The sequence below is a fragment of the Mesitornis unicolor genome, unplaced genomic scaffold (assembly GCF_000695765.1).
Source record: "Mesitornis unicolor isolate BGI_N332 unplaced genomic scaffold, ASM69576v1 scaffold9847, whole genome shotgun sequence".
Taxonomy (NCBI): domain Eukaryota; kingdom Metazoa; phylum Chordata; class Aves; order Mesitornithiformes; family Mesitornithidae; genus Mesitornis; species Mesitornis unicolor.
The window spans coordinates 1-11,538 of NW_010198371.1; the positions used below are offsets into that span (position 1 = coordinate 1).

Below are 11,538 nucleotides of genomic sequence, written 5' to 3' on the forward strand. Positions count from 1 at the left end.
CACTATACCAGTTAGCCCTCAAGCCATGACATTTGGTGTATTTTTTTCCTGGCTGGACTTAGTAGGAGACCAACTAAGAGAGAGCCAGCTTGTAATTTGAAATTGATATAAAAATGCACTTCTCTAAATACATATGATGTGTACAACCTAGCCTATTTTCAAGCAAAGAGAGCCACATGTAGAAAATGAGATCAGGAGCTCTAAGTAGAAGATAAAACTTGCATTAAAGCTAGGTGCTGGGTTGAAATTGCTACATTTTCACATTCTGTTTGTGGCTATGTTCTGTTATAGCCCTGCTTTAAAAGTGCTGCAATTACTGTCTATTTTAATGAACGCTGCTGGAGCTGATATAAATACATCACCAGAACATCTTGTATGCAGTACACAGAAGTCTCTTTTCCTTCCAGAAGTGCTGTGGTGTTCATTTGCATCATAAACTCATGATCAGGCACATTTAACAGCATGTATCAAAGTGCTTCTAAATGCAATGTTAGCTCCGTTGCACCCAACAAGGCTCTGCATACCCATCAGTAAATCCCAGAATCCCAGACTGGTTAGGGTTGGAAGGGACCTCTGGAGGTCATCCAGTCTAACCCCGTGCCAGAGCAGGATCACCCAGAGAAGATCACACAGGAACATGTCCAGGCGGGTTTGAATGTCTCCAGAGAAGGAGACTCCACAACCTCTCTGGGCAGCCTGGGCCAGGGCTCTCTCACCCTCACAGTAAAGAAGTTTTCCCTTTTGTTTGGGTTGAACCTCCTGTGTTCCAGTTTGTGACCATTGCCCTTTGTCCTGTGGCTGGGCACAACTGAGAAGAGTTTGATCCCATCCTCCTGACCCTGCCCTTTAGATACTGATAGGCATTAATGAGATCCTCCTTCAGTCTCCTCTTCTCCAGGCTGAACAGCCACAGCTCTCGCAGCCTTTCCTCATATGGGAGATGCTCCAATCCCCTCATCATCTCAGTGGCTTTATCCAGGGCAACTCCAGAATCAGACCAGGCGTAGTCCCATCTGGGGCCATCAGTGTGTTTTGAGATTGCTGTAGAAACTTAAATATCCAAAACGTTCTTTTTTTCCCCGCTGGGGTTGCTCAGCAGAGATTGCAACCATGAGCTGCAGCACACAGGGTGCTGGTCATCCATATGCTGGGTCAGTGCTTGAGGACACCGTGCCCAAGCAGACTCTGGGATCAGGGCTGTCTTTGACATTTGCTAACACTCAGAAGCACCCTCTGGCATTTCATGGTCGTGGTAGGGGGTGCAAAGCGTGTCTGTCTCACCAGCTTCCTCCCCCCTGCCAAGGTCTCCTGGCCTTGGAGGAGGTGACCAGGGAGCACAGATATGCACCAGAGGTGAGCTTTGTGCCAGCCGCTGGTGGGTCCTCCTGGTGCAAAAGAGATCTCTGCAGCTCCCGCAGGGCTTTGTCTCTATTTCCTTCCTCTTGCCGTGTCTCCATCTTCCCTAACCCTTCTCAGCTGTTTAATGCCGAGATCCAAGCGGGGCACTTTCTGATGGTCCTTTCCCTTGTCATCACTGTTAGCAAGGGGAACAAATGTATGTTTTTTCCCCTCGTGTAGAGCTGGTGAATACTTAAATGGATGTTTGCTTTTTTTCTCTCCAGGAACCGTGATCACTGAGCAATCTGCCTCCCATGCACCATTCTTGTGTTGAGGTGGAACAAGTTAAATATTTTGCAGACAATCGCAGTTTCCTAGAAAAAGGAGCGAGTTATGGGCAATTTATAGCCCTATGCAAAAAAGAAATAAATAAATTAAATCATTTTTTTCCTAGTCTCTAGCTGTTTGGACTGTGTTCTCTTTTCATTGCACACAAGCAACTTCCATCACCACTAATATGCAAATGAAGATATTTGACCTCAATCTTTCCTACAGGGAGAAAACCCTCAGCCATGACATGTATCCTACAGCCAAGGCTCGCTGCATGTCACACCATATTTCCTGCCCTAACCTGAATCCATGAGGGCTAAGGAACCCACAGGCTTACACATACTCATAGTTATTAGAGAAGACGCAGACCTCTAAGGATGTTTCAGCTCAGTCCTTCCTCAGGTGAGGTTTTTCACAGTTATTTTCCATATCACAAAAGTGTTATAACTACAGAACTCTGGTGCTGGAAACTGGGACTTGACCAGCGAGAGATGTTTAGTCTGTTGTTAATATCTAGCAGACACTGAAACTGCAGTTAGATTCCTGTCTTTACCCAGGCATTTTCTGCATACCAAAATTAACTGTGGTCAACAGGGAAACCTTGGATTGGTTGACAGTGAGATCCTTTAAGCAAATGCACAGATGAATCATTGTGCCGGGTCTGGGGCAGGGGGAATATCTGAATTTAGGATGCGTGCCTTACGCAGGCCCAGAGGAGGTGTGAAATGCATGAGCTGCTGCAGATACCTCCTTGGCAAGGCCCACTCAGTGTGGTGCAGAAGTGGCTGGTGTTCAATATTGCTGTCTTGACTGGCAGTGTTGCAAGGCAGTGCTCCCCAGCAGCGGTGCACTCTGTGGTGCAACACCAAAGAGATGTGAGGTCCCAACGCAGCACCATTCGGTGAGTGAAGCTCTCAGTGCTCTGCCGGAGCATCCACAGGGTGGGTTTTGGCGTGAAGCTATGAAAAATTCAAAAATTGAAGGGCTGTCCATCTACAGCAGTAGCCTTCCTCGTATCTCATAGGTAAGACCACTTATTCAGCTATAGTACACTTGAGAATGGGATGTTAAGGGTGGGAATTTTTCCTTTGTGAGCTTTGAGAAGGGCTCTTAATAGGGCTGGGAGATCCATGCAGAAAGAGGCAACTGCAAGTGCTCAGCAAAATGCAGGCTGGGAAGGGACTTCTGCCCATGACTGCTCCTCGGGGGACGAGGGACAGGTAGGGGAAAGCCAGTTCAGCAGAGGATAAGGCTGACAAGAACGGGCAGAGGCAGCCACAAACTCATTTAGGCTGGATAACTGAAGCGAAGAAGCATCTGCAGAGCTGTGAGTGCCAGATGCCCATGGCAGAAGTGGAGGGAGAGCCTGCTTGCCCCAGGTCCTGTGGAGTGCCAAACCCCTTGGCCCTGGCAGCTCCTTATTTCTCCAATGACAGCCATGAGGAGGACAAAATGTGTGCAGGGCTTCACCTGTTCCTGGCACTGCTAGTAACACCGTAGGCTCCCCGAGGTTTGTGAACACTCCCAGCAAGAATGACACAAAGCTCCGTACCTGGAGCAGCTGGGGGTGACATTACCAGCTGCAAACAAACTCACAACACAAAGCAGCCTCCCTCCTTGGCACTTGGCTTCACTTCCCACCCCAAGGTCTCTTCTGCTGAGGGGTCCTGCCAGTGGCCACACTCCATCGTCACTCGCCGGTACACCTCCTGGATCCACAGCTGGGGCAGGGACACTCACAGCCTCTGGGGACGGGTGGCCAGAGAGTGCCGGTGCCATTGCTCACCTGAGGGCATCTGCGTCGTGTCCTCTTCCTCCTGGAGCCCTCCAAGAGGAGTGTTAATAGTTGCAGCCTGGTGTGGCCTAGAGAAACATCCTCTTCTCCAGTCTTGACCCATGGAAAGAGCAAATCTCATGTTTCTCTGGCACGTTGTTGTGCTTCTGCAACAAGCTGCAGTGCAACAGAGTGCTGCCTCAATGAGGGGTGCAGGGTTAAGGGTCTCCAAATGCTGGCGGTGGCACAGAGGTTCCCATTCGCAATGAGACGTGACTGTGGATTAATTCTGGCCCAGCAGCATGCCCTGAGCATTTCAGAGTCATGAGTCAAGCTCTGAACATCATGAGGTTAACTTAGAAACATGACTTTCCAAAAAAATAATTCAGAGGTTCCTTGTGTTTTTGGCATCTGACACCCAAGCTTTTAAGTTAGTCTTGGGCAATAGTCTTCCCCACACAGCCACAGCATTGCAAATTGACTTTTTAGTACAGGCAAGCTGAGATTTTAATCTTCTGACCTGCCTCCAGGAACCAGGGCTTTAAATGCACCACTAGAAATCACAGGACTTTCAGTAAAACCATGAGAGCTGGCAGCAGTCCTGACACAGCTAACAAGGATCTGCTTTAGGACGTGGCTTAATACTAAATTCTAAACCTCTGATTTTGAGTGGATAAAGCCCAAATCGGATTTCTTTGTTCATCTTGCCTCTGCATTTTAGCACTTTATGTTATGTTGCCTAAAAAAAGCAGTTAGAGTTGATCCAAACGAAGAGTGGGATTAAGACTTCAGTGAATTAAACCTACAATGGGGAAAAATAACTCTCCCTTGCAAGTGGAAGTTAAAGGCCCGTTAGTTGACCTCTGGAAGAGCCTATCCCTTTTCCAGGGTCTGAAGCAGAGCTAAGTTTCTGTACCTAGCACAAGGCTCAGGCTCCTGACAAAGCTAATGCTGGTGTGCAGCAGGGCCAGCCGTGACCATGGGGCATCCTGCCCATCACAACACCTCAACTAGAGGGGCTGGGATTGCCTGGTGCTGTCTGGGGGGATGCTGTTAATTTTTTTGCTCCTCTAGGAAATTCTCTGGTTTGTAGGACTTTCCTACGTCCCTTTCTCACCTAGGGCTGTGCTGGGGTAGCACACTGGTTTGTTCAGGAAACAACAAACAACAAACGCTCCATGCTGTTTTGCTGGCTGGGGTGCAGTTTGGAGCACCCCTCGCAGCTCACTCAAGGGGTTTGCCTGTCTTTTCTCAGTGTACTCTTTACCAGGTTGCTGCCTGGCAAATGCTCTGCTTGTAGCTCCATTTATCACAGCCCCTGAGGGAACCACAGTGCCCAAGATGCTTTTGGATATCAGGTTTCTGTTTAAATATCTTGCCTGTGCTTTCTGGCTGTTTGAATCCCTCCAAGGACCCTGAAAAACTAACAACTCCTGCTGCTGACACCAGGATCCGCTGATGCTTCCCCCTGCACGTCCAAGTACAGGCAACAAGCTCCTGCCCTGCCTGGCTCCATTTCGCAGCCAGTTGACAAACACCGGCACAAGGACCCCCATGCGATGCAGGAGAGACTGCCAGCCCACCGTGCGTGATGCCTGGGCTGCTGCTTTGGATGGATTCGACCACCAGGTCTGCCCCAAACCATGTGTTTTTCCTCTTGAGGCCCCTACTGCCGTGCAGCACCGCTTTGGGACCCTGCACAGTGCTGGCATGGCAATGAGCGTGCCTCAGCCTGACGTACATCTTCTCCTGGTCATACAGCACGAAATTCATCAAGAACTGACAAATGGGGAAATTCATAGGGAAAGCTGGCCTTCTACCACCGATCTGTTAAGCTCATTAAAGGCAGCTTTTAGCATCAAACCAGACTTCCTGTGAACAGCTAAGAAAATACAGAACATCACCGCTGGTGCTGAGATGGGGAAGCGGACCCACGGGCATGTCCTCTGGCAGTCAGCCTTTCCAAGTGCCCTCTCTACCACCAATCCATGGGCTGTGAGACTGGCTTCTTGCAGTTGTTCCCTGGAAACTTGCTTCATTAAACCAACATGAATGTGCCTTACTATTTCCTACTCCAAGTGGCTGCTCTGGATTAAAAAGCAACTGGAATGTTAGGAATTATTAAGAGAGGAAAAGAAAACAAAGCAGAACCTCCCTATATATCTATCTCAAATATTGTGTCTGCTGCAGCCCTTCAGGCAGACGTAGCAGAGATAGAAAAGGTCCAATGGTGACTGAGGGATGGACCGGGTACAGCGAGGTGCTTTGCCTGGAAAGGCGGTTTGTGAGGGAGAACACAGCACAGGTCTACAAACTGCACAGCACGTAAAGGAATGAATATTCACTCGTAATACGGCTGTCAGAGACATAGACAACTGGACAGAAAGCAAACAGCAAAAAGGAATAGTGGAAGAAAACCCCACCAAATGCTGTTAAACACAATGCTAGAGGTGGCTGAAGAAAAAAAAACCCATGGGTACTGCGTGTTCAGTGCGGTGCCTGGCTGCTGAAACCACTCCCTGGATGCACTGTAGGGTCTCTTCTGACCCTGCTTATTTGCTCTGACATTTTTAAACCTCTCCAGCACCACCAGAGGTGTTATTCTGGAGATGGCTTTGGTTGGCCTGAAACTGAGTAAAAATGTTTTCCCAGTTGCACAGCTGCCCCTTCCCGGTGGCCCCAGCCTGAAAGCAGCCATCCCAGCCAACAGCCGGCTGCTGCCACCTCCCGGGTAGGGTACAGCCTGTGTGGCACCGCACACCGCCGAAGCCATCGGCAGTGTCCAGATGCACCAACACATCTCCCTGCGGATGGGTGGAGAAGGATGCTCAGCTGTGTCACACACACCCCCTCCCCAGAGAGCAGCCGGGCTCTGCGCAGCAGCTCCTCCTGTGCACGACAGCAGGGGTGACTTTAGAGAATTACTCTGTGGTTTCAGTACTGTGGCAGAAAGGGGTGTTTTATGCTTGTTGGAGTGAACCGACTCTGCCCTCTCCCAGTATTTTTTTAGCATGATAGTTGTGCTTTTTTTTGCTACTTATAAATTCAGCGCCCTTCTGTGCAAAGTCTGTTTCAACTCTTGCTGCATGCAGTCACCCAGCCCTGTTGGGGAGTCAAGCTAGAAAAAAAAGCATAGTTTTTATCATTTGGCCCTCAATTTCAATTTAAGGAGTACTTAAAAAAATGTAAGGTAGAGAGGTGGGTGCTGGTCTCTTCTCCCAGGTGATGGGGATAGAACAAGGGGAAACGGCACCAAGCTGTGCCAAGGGAGGTTCAGGTTAGAGAGAAGGAGGAAGTTCTTTACTGAGAGGGTCGTCAGAAGCTGGAACAGGCTGCCCAGGGAGGTGGTGGAGTCACCATCCCTGGATGTGTTTAAAGAGCGGGTAGACGAGGTACTTAGGGATATGGTTTAGGGAGTAGACAGGAACGGTTGGACGTGATGATCTCAGAGGGCTTTTCCAACCGAGCGATTCTGTGATTCTGTGTGATTCTGTGATTGCTGAAAAACATCTATTTGAGAATAACATCAGGACATGTTTTGCACACTGAGGGGATGATATACACACAGCTGTTCTTGCAGGACTGAACGGCTCCAATCCTTTGCAGCCCAGTTGAAGAAGTGATCAGGTTTTCTTAACAAGGCTACCATCTTTTGTCAGTATTTATAGTGAAGGTGCAACTGAAATCAGGGATATTGCCCTTTGTGACAGTGTTTCCTGCTCATCTTCCATGATTATTTGCATGAAGGGGTGATGTCTTCTTCCGAGTTCGTTAACCTGGAAGGCAGTTTTGCTTTGGACATACTTGGAGCCAGGTCTGCCTTGATAATTTTGCTGATAATGTTAAGGGCAAAAGAGATCACAGCCAAGATTTTACAGAATACCTGCTGAAAAGCTCCCGCCGCTTTGGCTGTGCTCTGGAGCCAGCTGTGTGAGCAGCAAACAGCCAGCATAGCCAGGCCAGTGCCCCCCTGCCCATGGGTGGGCACCGATGGGGACCATGGCCTCCCCCAAAGCATCGAGGTGGCATCCCGTGTGGCCACACATTTTTTGCCCCACAGTGCCATGTCGAAAGGCTGAGCTTGCCCCAAAAGCCTGTAGATGGAAAGGAAATAACTGGAAGTGACATTTGACAAGTTAGTTTTTTATTCAGTGCGTTGGACTTGTACATCACTGCTTCGGCAGCTAACATTTCACACATTCCTATAAAACCAATGCTGAGTCCAGTCATTTGTTAAAGACACTTGGTGTAAAATGTAAAGCAGTCTATCAAATATTTACTTTAATAAGTATAGCTTAGAGCCCAGTAATGGGCTGCGTCCAGCACACTGGGTGCTGGGTTGCAGCAGTGGGTGGAGAACAGGTCAGTGACTCACAGCTGGTGGAAAGCTTCATTACCAAATGTCAAGACCCATCTTGCTAATGTCACAGCCGATGTTTATGAGCCTGCTCTAGCGCCTGGCCGCCCTCCTGCAGCTGCTCCTCTGACGGTGCTGGTGTTCTAGGCACAGGTGGAGCTGCTCCTATGAAATCCCTAATGCAGAACTACTGCAGCACTGCAAAACATGACCTGGGCTGAGGCAGCCTGTCCGTGCTCTGTGCCGAGGATAGGTGCTCCGGTGGCACGGCATGGCTCGGCACGGCTCACCCTATCCCCACAACTGGGCTGGCAGCAGCAGTCAGAACAGCACACCAAACCAAAGGGAAATGCAAGGGCTCGGGCTTGGCTATTGGGGCAGAGTGAGGTGTTTTCAGGATGGCGGGGGGTCTTACACTGCAAACCTTGGGCAATTCGGTGGGTGCTGGGGAACACAGGTGGCTGGAGCTTCCCTGCTGGTGCCACTGTTGAGGCATGTCCCAGCCCCGCACACGCTCTGCTCCCCGCTCTGTCCCCCAGGCAGGCACAGCATCCTGAACCTCATCTCACCCATGGGACAACACAGGGAAGGCTCCACGGGTACGGCTTGAGGCTGGACCACCCTCCCTCTTGCAGGAGTCCCCCTGGGCAGCACAGTGGCTGGGCACTCCCAGCATAAGAAGTACATGGAGCTGTTGGAGTGAATCTAGAGGAGGCCACGAAGATGATCTGAGGGCTGAAGCACCTCTGCTATGGGGACAGGATGAGAGAGTTGGGGTTGTTCAGCCTGGAGAAGGTTCCAGGAAGACTTTATAGCGACCTTCCAGTACTTGAAGGGGCTACAGGAAAGCTGGGGAAGGACTATTTATGAAGGCATGGAGTGATAGAACAAGGGGAAATGGTTTAGAGTGGAAGTGGGGAGATTTAGATTAGACATTAGAAAGAAATTCTTCACTGTGAAGGTGGCGAGGCACTGGCACAGGTTGCCCAGAGAAGCTGTGGATGCCCCCTCCCTGGAAGTGTTCAAGGCTGGGTTGGATGGGGCTCTGAGCAGCCTGGTGTGGCAGGAGGTGTCTTTGCCCATGGCAGGGGTTGGACTGGGTGAGCTTTAAGGTCCCTTCCAACCCAAACCATCCTGTGCTTCTGGGGTGTCCTGGCAGGGGGACAGGGTTGGTGTCAGCCCTGCGGCTCCACAGTAGAGCGCTTCCAGCAAATCCAGTTCTGCTCACCCCCTCCACCACCCTGCTCATGTCCCACCTGCCCTGGGCTCTGGCCCCAACTCTCATCCTGCCTCATCCCTGCCCTCAGTCACTCGCTCACTCTGCGTTGTAAGGAAGGAGACAGCACATTGCCAAATCAGCTACCTCAGAGGCAATCTACTGAGTTTTATTGAGCTGCCCGTTGCAGGGCCTGGACTGTTACGGGCAGCCCTGTGAGGAGCAAGAGGTGCTAAGGCATGGTGACCGTCCGGCTGGCGCTCCTGGCTGCTGTAAAGCGCCTCCTATTCCTCAGCCCAGAGAACCTCTCATCCAGCGTCAGGCTGGTCTGCAGGGGAAAGGGAGAGCGAGTCAGTCCCGTGTCTCATGGCAAAGCACGGCCAAACTCATAGCAGGATATTGATTAGAGCCTATCAGTCAGGATGGTGCTTCACAGCCAGTTAGTCAATTAAACCACTCAGCACATGGAGACAAGAGAGCTCGACAGACTGTGTGCGGCTGGAAAAATCTCCAAGCAGCGCCCAGCCCCAAGACACTGGGGGTCCTCGGCAAGAAGAGGAGCAAGCAGATGGCATCTGAGCACAAGGCATCGAGTAAAACCAAACCATCCAGACAAGAAACATCGGCAATGAAGAAGGTGGAGCAGGATTTCTGACCTTCCCCGGGGCTCTTGGACCACACATCAGTGTAAAACATGGCATCGAGAAGGTCACCAAAGCAAAGAGAGGGCAAAGCCCAGAAGTGCTCCGTGTCTCCAAGGAGGGGGGAGCACCAACAGTGAAAGGTCCCCCCCCAGCCAGGACCACTCACAAGTGGCATCTCGCCACTCCTAGCAAGCACATGGACGGGCCAGAGGGGCCAGCAGAGCAGGGAAAATTGGGTCGAGTCTGTAGTTGCTGAACAGTCTTCTCAGGTGCCTTTAGTTTTGTGAGCAACCCAGCCAACATGGCTATGGGACTTTCCTCCCGGGTTATGCTATATAGTGGCAGCCCCAAAAACCTGAGCGTGATGTTAACAGCTTAGTGCTAAGGCTGCTGGAGGGTGCAAGGTGCTGCCCGTCCCGTCGGCAGTCCTCTACCTGGTTGGCCATTGCACGGAAGTTGAATCTCAGCAGCACCCCCTTGGGCTGGGGCTTGGCCACCCGCGGAGGGGGCCTCTGGCTTCGCAGGAACGGGCGCTTGGAGCCAGGCCTGGAGAAAGCACAGATCTGCAGTCACGCAGGATGCTAAGGCAGCTTGCTTCCCATCGTCTGCAAACCAGCAAGGAGTGAAGGAGACACCCACGTGCCCCACGCGTCCCACGGCAGCCTGGGTGAGTCTGAAGGGTGCTAGGAGAGCTGCCGTCCAGGCAGGGTTCCTGCACTGGGGACTGGGTGCTCTCTGCATCCAGGACATGCTGAGTGCCCTCACCCACCCTTCCCTCTGCCCCTCGCTGGGTTCCAGGTCCGGCAGCTGCACTGGCTCAGCCCAGCGACGAAGCTGCCCCTTTCCAGCCTCTGCACTCCCCCTGCACAGCCAACGTGCTCTGTCCCTTCAGGGCACGTGGCGTGACCCCCACAACAGCCAGCACAACCAGCCTGCCACCTCCCACACGCCGCTGGCACTGCCATTTCTTCTTACTCTGAATAACAAACGAGCCGCACGGTAATTACCGTCTCAGCTAAGCTGGGAAGCGAACAAGATACCCTTTGCTAGGCATTTGGGGTCTGAACCATTCATTGCGCGCTCGTTACAGAAGAAGCGAAGCTGCAATAATGCTAAAGGGATTTGCAATGGCTTCTGTAGGGCTCCCATCCTAACAAATCAACTCATTTACTTACGCGCCCGTCTGGCCCGCCTGGGGATTAGCCACAGAAACCGTCAGGACTGCTCCAGGGCTGGGTTTCACTTGCCACCTGCCGAGACAGGGAGATGTATCCAGCTTTGATTCACGCATGAAAGAGCACCGTCGTGCTTGCAGCGTGCCTTTGTTCACCAATTACCTTCTCATCCTTGGTGATTTCCCTTCGCCATTAGCATCCATCTGCTGTGAAATATATTTTAAGAAAATAACTGAAAGAATTAGCTCTCAGAAACAATTATTCCTTTTCCAGTATTTCATTCAGTGTACCTGAATAGCTCTTTCCTTGCCTGTTGTCAAGAAATTTGCTAATTTGGGGTTTATGCCTGCTGGCCCAGCAACCTGTATGGAGTGGCTTTACTTTGCCCTGCTTGTGCTGCTGTATAAGCTGCAAAGTTTATTTCTACCACCTGCACAGGTTTTCTTTTCCGACTGCCAAAATATTAAGCTGCATTAAAAAACTGCAAATACTTTCCTAGGAATATATTGAATGTTAAAGTCATCCATCTCTCCCAGTTATTTTTGGAAGCAAAGATGCAACTGGACAAAGGCAGGTAAAACTGAAGGCTGGTCACCATCAGCAGGGTGCAGAAAAAATGTCTCGACACTGACCCCTCTCCGAAAGTTGGCTTTGGAGAACCGCTGTTGCATCCGTTTCTGCTGGAAGGCTGGTCCCCTGTTCAG

At 50.9% G+C, this 11,538-nt stretch overlaps 1 protein-coding gene across 1 annotated transcript in view; it reads right to left on the reverse strand.

The window, feature by feature from the left end:
• Positions 1-9,247: 9,247 nt before the first annotated feature.
• Positions 9,248-11,538, reverse strand: part of LOC104544291 (UAP56-interacting factor-like) — a 5,551-nt gene continuing 3,260 nt past the window's right edge. The window contains exons 3-7 of the mRNA XM_010189119.1: positions 11,467-11,538; positions 10,997-11,040; positions 10,835-10,909; positions 10,094-10,205; positions 9,248-9,343 (exon numbers count right to left, since the gene is read on the reverse strand). The exon at positions 11,467-11,538 is cut by the window's right edge and continues 9 nt beyond it. Of these exons, the coding sequence (XP_010187421.1) occupies positions 9,248-9,343; positions 10,094-10,205; positions 10,835-10,909; positions 10,997-11,040; positions 11,467-11,538 (399 nt within the window). The remainder of the gene's footprint in view (positions 9,344-10,093; positions 10,206-10,834; positions 10,910-10,996; positions 11,041-11,466) is intronic.